Raw genomic sequence first — 11,183 nt, forward strand, 5'->3', positions numbered from 1 at the left:
GGTAGCAACGTAAGTATGCCAGCAGGCAAATTTACTCTCTTTCTATGCTAAATTTTGATGCCTGAACTGCTCATTTGCTTTGCCTCTTTTCTTTATTACTCTAATTCAAGGAAAGGAATGCCTAAGGATGAGTTTTTCTGCTAGCTTGTTACACTCAATTTTCTTTCATTCATATTTAGAAGCAAATAGATTCATTATGCTTACATTTTACTGCTACCATCCTGAAGTAAGAACTGTAAGTTCTTAAAATCCTATGCTCAGTACACAAGGAAATCTGTTCTGCAAGACTAGTTCTACTTGCTTAATGCATGTTAAGGTGGAAGGAGACCAGTAAATTAATTGGTATAAATATACACATAATGCAACTGCATTGTCTTATCTAGTTGTTCCTCAAATTGTGCAAACCAAGATGCTGTAGTTGTTTTAAAACCAGAAGATTTTTCGGTTTTACTTTCATTAGTACACAACTTCTGTTAGAATTCTGATTTTTGGCAGTCTTACTTAAGGCAATTTCTTCTTCTTACCAAACTGACTATAAAGACATACACATCATGGTTATCTTTTTCATCCTTTTAATAATAATAATAATGGTTAATGGTAATAGTAGTAAAAATAATAATAATACCTCGTTGCAATTACTTTTCCATTTATTATTGTGATAAATATATCGAATTTTTTACAAAGGAATTTGACAAGCAGATTGCTGGAGTTCTTAATGGAGTTGAAACAATAGCTATGCATGTCATTGTACATGCATAGTGAAATGATGACCATAAATCACATACCCACACACACACGCACACAGAAAACAAGGCACTGTTAAGACTGTACAAGTAATAAGTGACGAAGGGATTACTGATACATTAAAAACTGAGCTCCTAATGACAACTGTATCAGTAGTCATTTTAACACCCTAAAGCTATGCATTGTTTTGGGGTTCTCTGCTTAAAAGCCCAGCTGTGTCCCTCTTTCCATATGTATTGGACCCTACATTTGTGGGTGGATAAATTGCTCCAATGCTGTTGCTGGAACGAACCAAAAAGTCAGCCAAGCGTTGTGTCACACACGTAGCAGTGTTGCATTTCCGTTTCTCCAGCTGATGACTTCTAAGGTAAAACAAAAAGAGCCAAGATTAAGTCAAATGATGTGCAATCAAGTATGCCACTTCTAATAGGCATTTGAGCTGTGCTAATGTGGGAGTTCTTTTAATATGTGCACAAATACAGGAACATTACAATCTTCCTACCACCTACTTTGTGCCTGAAAAGAAATCTTGTGCTGTATGCTATTATCGGTTTTAATGATAGGCGTTATTTAAATGCAAAGACCTCAACAGTCATATGTCATTTTTATTGATATTCTGCATAGCAGTTTATGACATCTAGAAAACCTATAATGATAGTATAGTTACGACAGTAAGTGAAAACAATGACTAAATGTTTAGCTTTAAGCTGAACTTCTCTATCTATTTAGAGCTCTTACTGATATCATGAGGATCACTAACATAATGACAATTGCTAACATTTATTTCGTTCTCTTGTTCCCACAGAATCATATGCTGCTCTCACTGAAGTGAACAGTAATCTTCCAGTCCACGTCAAGTGGATCGAGCTCAGATAGTCTTTCTCCGAGCAGTGCCACATATCATGAGAGATGGCAGGCAATGCCAACTTAGCTTCTGACTTCAGTATCACTCTGTCTAAACAGAGATTTCTTCACTACTGAAAAGCAGCTACACCTTTGTTGAAATGCCAGCAACCTGAAAGTGTAGTTGTGGTAGGAGGTAATAATTTGCTGGATGAGATTTTAAAGACTGTCAATGGAAGAATACATATCTAAAGAGAAAATTTTATGGCCTGAAGCAATAGATCATTTACACAACTCTGTATAGAACTTCTGTAGAATTATTTATTTTTTTTTAAATCACATTACAGCACTTAGCTTGAGAGAGCTTGGGTTCTCAAACAAGTTTCTTAGACCACTGTGTTGTTCTATCAGACGGAAATGCTTGCTGAGACTGCTTATTGAGGTACAGCTAGTTTTGTTGGGTTACTTCATGTATGTGGCATGAGGCAGACAACTGTTTGCAACAAAAATTTACTGTGAAGAGTGACAATTTCCCAGTTTCAAAGTCTGAGCAATTAATATTGATTACATTTTTCTATAAAAACATATAGAAACAGACTAAATCTGTTATCTAAAATGTTGTCTGCTGTTTTGGAGTTATTTACATTAATCTAAGAATCTAAATGGAATAGCAACTCTCAGAGAAATGTCTGTACTATACTGGTTCTTCATCGGCAAATTGGCAGCAATTTCTAAGCAACCAATATTTTAAATATGTACTTGTATTTAAAGAAAATGGCTAGATAGGTCTTGATATAGCTCCTCTTAGGTTTCTGTAGGTATTCCTATTGATTTAAAAAGGATTTAATCAAGTCCTTAACATATAAGGTTCAGACAGCAACTGGTTCTCGTGGAAATTATGATTTGTTTGTGGAGGCAGAATTCTCTTTTTTGTTAAACATACAAAATCAAGCGCAGACACTCCAAATTTAAAACTCCAGTCCTTTCAGGAGGCTGCTAGACTTCTAGCTGATGTCTAGCCTGATTGAGCCCACTATACTTGTTATCTCTCTGATCTGTAGCTTCTAATTGAATATGTGATTCAATGAGAGAGTTCACCCAGTAAGAAATTATAAACCAAGGCCCCAGAAAAGGAGATAGGGCATTCCATACTAATAAAGTTGATGCCCTGTACTTACGTATTACAATTATAGGTTTTTTTTTTTTTTTTTTTAGAAAAGTAATAGCTGTAAAAATGTGGGTGCTTAGTCTCCAAAATATTTTGGAAGATGGCCAGATTTTCATATAACTACTTTTTTTAAATAAATTCGGAGAGAAAGGCAACTATACAGACACATGTATTTACTGAATCTATCCATAACATAATCATCATTGAAAGAAATTCACTCAAAAGCCTGAACTGTTCCAATATTTCAGTGCTTTTAATCTTTTACTACAAATTGCAAATATTTTTATGAAGTGCTGTTTTATTCATTAAAAAAGTACTTAAAATTGGATTTATGGATTTCTAAACATGAATGCTTTTCACACTAGTTAAATTCTATTATAGCCAGTTGCTTCTTTTCCTTCTTCCCTTGATTAAATTGATATTTAACTCTGTAATGAAATATTACTTACTTACAGGAAATACTTTGTTATAAAATAATTCTGTTCTGGCAAAATATTAGTGTTATTAAGAAGAGTATGCATTTTTGTCTTCCCTTCAGGCTTGGAAATGAGACAAACTTACATAAAAAAGACCTTTCAAAAAAACCCCACCTTTCTTTTCAAGGTAACGCAGTATTTGTAGCCTTTTTCAATTATGAAATCATTGTAATTGTAAAGTGGTTAAACAATCTGCAAGTTTTGTCTCTATATTTAACTTTCTACCTTTGATCTTTATGCTTACAGAATAGCTCTGTTTGCAAGAAGAGTATTTTAAGCTTTTATTGAGAATTAACTACAGAGTCAAAGAATCCCAAGTAACAGAAAATCACCAACACAAAGTTTACTTCATAATTTAATCCTAAGTCATGCAGCCAGAAAAAAAATCAATACCTTTTTGTCTTTGCTGCTGGTTGTTCTGATATTTCCTCACCAAATCCTGAGAGTGTATTCTGTGGCATTACTGGCAATATCCACCCTTGTCTCTTGGAAGCACCATCAGGGAGATCATCAGCCTTAGACAATAATCTTTAAACAACAATTAAATACCCTGTGAAATTGAATTGCTCTATTTTTGCTCATACTATTTGAGATATGAAAGCAAAACTAATTCATGAAATAATCTGAACACTTTTTCCCCTAAAAAGAGATAAATATGATTATTTATTACTCACTTCTCAATAGGTGTAGCTTTCAAACAGCTCAGAGTGACAGAAAGTGCAATGAAGAAAACTGACAGCTTTAGGTTGCACATCTTTGCTTCCAAATATTCTGAAAAGAATAATGATTCAAAACTTAAAGCAAATCCAAATACTCTTCAGAATATCCTATTACTGATTCCCAATCTGTCCTAAATCAATAGTAGCTAGTCTTTTTCACTGGTGAGAGTGAAAAAAATGATCCCCCTAAGTTAGTGACACAATGCAGTTTCAGACAGATAGCTCTCAACTGCAAATGTTCATTTTCCATCTAGTAGTTTCAATCCTTTTCCTTATCTCTAGTTTACATTTCCTGACATGTCCCAATGTCAAATTCTGGTTCCAGACGCAATTTACCTTGAAGTTATCTTATCTTTTTCCTGAAAAATTCTGTTGATTAATAATGAGAAACATTGTGCTTTCCTGAAAGCACATCTGTTGCACTGCATCTTAAGTAAAAAAAAAAAGGAAATTGTTTACCTTTTATTGGTCAGGGAGCTAACAGAAGAAGCGCGCCTGTGTCAGCAAGAAGGATGCATGTAACAATTCCACGCTTGCATCTAGCTCTGGAGTATCCCTTTCCCCCCTTCCTTGCTGACAAGTAATACAGCTCTTATATATCCTTCACACCTTTCTCAGCTCTGACATCAGGCAGCACAGAAAGACTGTCATTAATCCCCATCCCTATAGATAGAAAGTATCCCAGAGAGAGACAGAGGCAGATAAGTCATTATTACATTAGCACATCAGTAAATATTAACCTGGTATATGCAGGATGCCCTCGTGAAGATGCTGTAATAGCATATTGCACATCAGACTGTAACCTTAATTTTACAGTTCTGATAAGACGCTGAGGTAATATTCCCTGTGGGTGTATTCAAAGGCTAAATAAGGTAACAAAAGTTATAAAGAAATCCAGAGTAAAGGAAATGCCAGATCACCAGTAACTGAAATATAAAAAAACAGGTACTTTAGACAAGATAGAATAGTTAGAGGTGTTGAAGTTTGTTGTAGAACTAAATAATAATCAAAACAGAAAAAATGTTTGAAGGGATAAAAGCTGTAGGAGGAATAAGAAGAGAGTGTAAATAATTTAAATTGCTAGGGTGATCAATCAAGATAACAAGGTAGAAATAATATACATTTTTCAGTGAAGTATAAATAAGAATGAAAATTCTATGACTGTTAATGTAAAATCTTATGTTTTACTAACACTGGTAGAATCTCTATGCCATGTATGAAAATTGTATCAACTAATATTCTTAAGAAGGCAAAGGATATTCTTAACAAGCTAAGAAATGCCAAAATAAAGGCTGTCTGTGCACATTTATTTCTCTAGTGTGCACAGAGTAGGGTTCAGGGAAAAATGTACAGCTTTTAAATGATTAAATCCAGTGTTATTAAATTACCTGACTGCAGATTTCCAAGGATACAGATTAGAAACATTTTTTTTCTGATTTCGGTGGGAATTAGGCAAATTAGTTGGTTTTTTTTTTTTTCCTGTCTCGTTAGTTGCCTTTAGTTACCCAAATGCCTTTGGAAAACAGGTCTTTCAATTATTTATGGAAGTTAACATGCTGACACAAAAGCTTAGGCAAAGTTTTCTGTGATAAGAAGTTATCAGTTGTATTCATCTTCCACATTCCCACAGAACATTAATTGATTTGTAACTACTTCAATAAGTAGTACATCGAAACACATTGAAGTACATTGCCTTAATTGAAAGTCTCCTTCTTTGCCAGTTTAGTCTATAACACCAGATTTTCACTTAAACAGATAAAATTCCAGTGCTGGCTCTCTTCAGACATCTGTGTTATTAAAGTTGAATACAGAAGGAATATTTAGCTGGGATAGCAGCCTCCTCATCTGATACAACAGTTAGTCTGCAAGTAGGATTCTAGCAAATGACAAAGTGTCTGAGTTTTTTCTGTTGTTTTGTTTGTTTGTTTGATTTGGTCCTTTATTTTGTCATTTTTATTTTTTTGTTGAATTTTGGGCGTTTGTGGGGTTTTTTGTTTTTTTTTTTGGTGCTGTTTTTGTGGGGTTTTGTTTCTTTTTAATTGGGATTGTACTTCTTTTGCTCTCTGTATTTAATGATATGATTATATACTTTTTTCTCCCAAGTTCTGGTTATCCTGCCGTGGATGGATAGTCCTGGTGTAAGACAAGTAAGTATAATGTTATTTATGTTTACCACAACAATATGCTCTGTGCAACATCTGTAACAAGTTCATCTCTTCAAAAAGTCTCTTGTTATTTTCATTGTAGTGTTTAACTATAATGAAAAAACCATTCAGATGTTATTTTCCCTTTAGCAATTTTGGTCTCCTGAAATGAAGGCATGATTAGATCATTTTACAAAGATATAATTGTGCTAAAAAAACAATTATGCAAATAATATGGATGGTGATTGACACCAGCTAATATTCACAGCTTGGATATTGAACTTGAATGTCTTGGTGCACTTCTTCCAGGATAGGAAGAGATATAGATCACGTTGACACTTAGTAGAGATGTGTGTGCGCAGCTCTTGTGAAAAGGCAAGCTCATGTTGTTTCAGCTCCTGAAAAGCCATGGACAGATCATACGCAGCCTGTATCTGAGATGTTAGAAGACTGGGCTGGACATTCAGAATCAATTAAATTTTGAGACATCTAAGTGAATGGTTGTTACATCAAGCTTGCATCAAGCTATAGGTTGGCATAAGAAAAGTGAAAGAGGCTTTTCAAAGAAATGTTGGTCTGAAATCTAGCTGCTTTCAAACAGCATTGGGAGCCTCTAATGCTTTGAGGGAAGAAGAGAAAGGCTGATTCCCGAGTGCATTGTAGATATGAAACTGGTTTCATGATGTCCTGCCTCCTGAGCAACATAGCATTAGTTAGTCTGCAAAATAGACTATCGATTTTGGTAGAGCCAGCAAAATGTCTATCGATTTATTATTCAGATGTAATGCCAACAAAATTAAGGTGTTGTGGCTTCTGTTACAAGTTCTCTTAAGCAGAAGTAGTGCTTTCTGACACAAACAAGAGTGGAAGATTCTGATGGCAGAAATATTCATAATTCAAGTTTCAATAACCCGGCATTAAGCACCGTGCAGTTAAGACTATTCAATGAAGTGGTTAGAAACATTTTTTATCACTGACGAAGTTCCTTGACCTTGGTCTTAGAAAAATTCCCTTAGTTGTTGTGCATAACAAGTTTATCAGTCTGAGGAAGAAATCAAGTCTTCTCAGTGAAGAATCCCATGACTGATTCTATCCTGAGCAGTTACATGGCAATTTTACATCTTTCTACTGATTTTTAAGTCTGTATGAAAAGATTTGTCTGAAGTATCGTGCCTATATGAGGGTTAGGGGACACCAGAGCTGAGGTTTACAAAGAACCCAGGAGATATCATATGCAAATACACCAGTTCCTTCTGGAAACTACCTGTGTAAATGTCTTGACTTGCAAGATGATGAACTTGGTCTGTACTGGATGTACTGGCAGCAGAGGAACAGGGAACCAGTCTCATCTCAAGCGCCTGCTGCTGTTATGTATTGGGAAGTGAGATGTATCTGACTTAATGTGAGATGAATACAGAGACCATTCTAGTCTATATAAAATATAGAAGTCTAAAATAGCTCAGATGATTTGGATTTGTGCCTGTTTCCCCCTTTCGACTATAAAAACAGTCTTGAGTAATTCATTTAGATACAAATATTTACATGGCAGGTGTCGAAATGCATGTGAAGTGAATTCCATCAGGGGTGCCTTAACTCTTTTATGTGCTCAGATCCTCACATTTAAGGTTGTCTCCCTCTCTTTCCCATAGAATCATAGAATAGTTTGGATTGGAAGGGACCTGAAAGATCATCTAGTTCCATATTTACCTTTTTCTTTTGTTATTCTTGACACCTGCTGGACCCACTTTTAATGGCTGCTTTTCACTTTCTGATTTTCACATTTGCTTAATGACATTAATGACACACATTAAGACTCTTGGTAATGGATATCTGTTTCCCATTTGTGAGAATGACAAAAAGTCACGTTACTTTTTGAATGCATTTTAACAGGTGCTATTCTGCTGTGTAAGGTAGATGTCTCCAGTAAATTACACTGTTGCTCAGTTACCAGGAACTGTAAGTGTGTGACTAACTCATGGTTCATTTTTCTTGTTGTATCAAAACAGAAAAGGAAAAGCTTCAGGCAGTAGCCTGAAATGAGTTTATTTCATTTTTTTTTAATATACCAGAGATCATAACAACAGCAGCATTAATATGCGTTTGTGTAAATATTACTGGTAATGAAACAGAATGGTGCATGTGTCACTGCTTGTAGCTGTTAGGTAAATTGACTACAGTGTCTCATGAGATCTGACAAAATCGTTGCATTTTTATAACAATTTTATTAGCTCTTGATTCCTTTTAAATAAATTTAAATCAAGCTTTGAAACAAAAAGTTATTAAAAATAGGTTTCTTCAATAGTGTCAGCACCTCTGAAAAAGTCTATGGGCCTTATGTTCAAATGGCCAAATCTGAAATTAAAGGAGTAAATCAGGTGTCTAAACATAGTTTTCTGCTATAATTTTAGATGTCCTAAGGTACCCAGGACCGATATTCATGAGCCTAGCTACTAGGACACTGTAGCAGCAACTGCAGACTAGATGGAACATCACAGGGAGTCTAAAATTACAGTGAACACCTATGATTAGGAACCTGGACTGTTTCCTAAATTTATTCCCTGATTTTTTTACATTTGTATGCCAAAGTCTGAAGGTTTTTGCTATAATACTCTCTTCCTGGTATTTTTTGCTTGGTACTATGTTGATGAGTACTACAATGTCTGTATTTTCCAGCGTGTGGAGTTGTACTTTGTTGCTGTTAGCGCTTAAGCTATATGTATCTGTTTTGTTCAGATATTGTTTTATCAAATATTCTTTCACTAGCACAACTTTAATTGTTACTCCTATATGGTGTGGGCGACTTCAGCACTGAGGGAGTCTTGAAGAGCTCTTCTTGTTGATCCCAAAACTGACGTTAAACCTGTGGAAGAAAATCGGAAGAAGCAGTTGAACAGGCAATAGTAGAAACTAATAATTTCTCCCTCAGTGGAAAAAACAGGTAATTCAGAAATGAAGAGTGGCCATCCATGGAACTGACTAGAGAATGGAAAGAAGTTATTTGGATAATTAACAATATCTTAAATCTAACTTCTATGATGTATTATGCTACTCAGCTTGTACCATTGACAGAACAGTGATGTAGCCACAAAGAGCAACTGCTAATGACTGAGAACACTGTCAGCGGAGTTTGTACTGAATCAGTTCCTTTAGCTGGGAATCTCCCAAGCAAGAGGAATAAACCACATGTTTAGATCAGAAAAGTCAGAATTGACAGTACAGTGATTGATGAGTTACAGTTCCTAATACCACTTTTACTTGCAGTTTATAGGGTTTTATTTGCATAGCTTCTACCGGCTTGCATTCAGGAATTTACCTTTGAATACAACAGAAGAATGTTTAAAATCTTGATTTTCTTTTCACATGTCTCTTCTGCAACCTGCTTCCGGAAGTTTAAGCAAAAGCAGACCTCTCCTTTATTATCAATGTCACTGTTCTTGTTTGAGTTAAAGTAGAATCAGTTTTCTAACTTTTCAGCTAAGCCTTGTTCAAGTAACTTCATTTTCTGAAAGCTGACTGCATGTTTTTCAGGCAGTGTTTCTAGAAGTGATAACACAGGGCATTAGTATGCACAAAAGTCATTGCTTGTACTTATTCCTACGGAAACCAAGGCCATCTTTTAGCTGGTGGAATGCCACTAAGTAAAAGAGGTGAAAAATTGTGCACCTGCAGGGAGGGATGGACAGGACAGATGATCCAAAACCAACAAGGAGAGTATTCCATTCCATTCCATTCCATTCCATTCCATTCCATTCCATTCCATTCCATTCCATTCCATTTCATATATGTCATACTCAGTGTAGAACTAAGAGATTATGAAAGTTAAGCTCTCTTCCTCAATGGCCGTCATCCAGTACAGACATAATCTGTCTTTTTGGTCTGATCCCAGGTCCATGTGTTCCTGAATCCAGTTCCTGAGTCCCGCTTCCTCCTGCCACTGAGTCCAGCCTGGGATCTTTTCCTGTGCATACTCTGTAGCATCTGTGGTGACAAAGTCATTGGAGGGGAGGGATTTTGTATATTTGTACATATGTTGTTATTTTCTTACAAATAGTATTTTCCTTATTATTTTTGTTTTATTAAAGCTGTTTTAGTTTTAGTTTTCAATCAATAAGTCTTTTTTACCTCATTTCCCTTTCCCTGGGGTGGGTGGAAGGGAATTGGGATCACAACTGCTCACATTCATCTTCCAGTCAAGCCAGGCTGGGTCTATACTATGACAGTGAATTACAAGAGATTTAGATAGTGCTAATGTATATAAGTAATATGAAATAGTACTACTAGTCTTCCTTTCTGTTAATCTCAGCCATCCATTACTTTCTGCTACGATAATTCTCTGAAGTCATTGTCTGTACAAATTAATCTATAAAAAGGTATTCATCTTTTAGTTATATTTCTGTGATTTATACATAATTCTACTACATTAAAATATAGAGTCCTATAAAACATGGATACAGGTGTACTTCAAAGCAGAATACAAAATTTTGAGAAAAGGTAGGCTACGATTCTTACTTGAAGTAACTCCTTGTGGAGGCAGTGTGTTGTAAATTCATGTCCTGGCTCACTGTGACGGTCTCTACTTACAGAAGAGTCCAAAGTGATCATATTGCTACTGAATGTGCAGAATGAAGTCTCCCTGAATACTCCCATAAGGGCAAAAAGAGGTTAAGGAATTAGGTATGTGTAGAAGTGCTATTTTGGATTTACTGAGTGTAACTGTGAGAACTTGCCACCTTCTTATCCCCACCCCAGCATCTTATGAAGAGCATAGACATCTGCAGAAGATACAGTGAAACCAGGAACCTCCCTCCATGCTCCCCAGACTTACTTCAGCGGAGGTGAATTGCTAGTAAGTACAGAGCAAATGGAACCATTCACCAGCAAAAGAAACTGCTGCTTTTCAAAATAAATCTGCACAAATTTGTGTCAGCCGTTCCTACCTGATGCAGTAGTTTAACTTAGTTTTAAGTAAGTTTTCTTTTAAACTACCTCGCTTTCAATAATCAGACTTTTTCTTTCCCTCTGCAAACTGCAGCAAGAGAACACCAATCTGACTTTGTCTTGAAATGCTCTTAGTCTTTCAGATGATGCT

General features: G+C 35.6%; 1 protein-coding gene across 1 annotated transcript; it reads right to left on the reverse strand.

Moving 5' to 3' along the window:
- Positions 1–919: 919 nt before the first annotated feature.
- Positions 920–4,507, reverse strand: IAPP (islet amyloid polypeptide). The gene is made up of 4 exons (XM_009568119.2): positions 4,410–4,507; positions 3,906–4,002; positions 3,625–3,759; positions 920–1,106 (listed from the first exon to the last, which is right to left on the reverse strand). The coding sequence occupies exons 2-4, from the start codon at positions 3,983–3,985 to the stop codon at positions 920–922; spliced, it is 402 nt and encodes a 133-aa protein (XP_009566414.2). The 5' UTR covers positions 3,986–4,002; positions 4,410–4,507.
- Positions 4,508–11,183: the final 6,676 nt, after the last annotated feature.

Source organism: Cuculus canorus, chromosome 1, assembly GCF_017976375.1.
Source record: "Cuculus canorus isolate bCucCan1 chromosome 1, bCucCan1.pri, whole genome shotgun sequence".
NCBI classification, from domain to species: domain Eukaryota; kingdom Metazoa; phylum Chordata; class Aves; order Cuculiformes; family Cuculidae; genus Cuculus; species Cuculus canorus.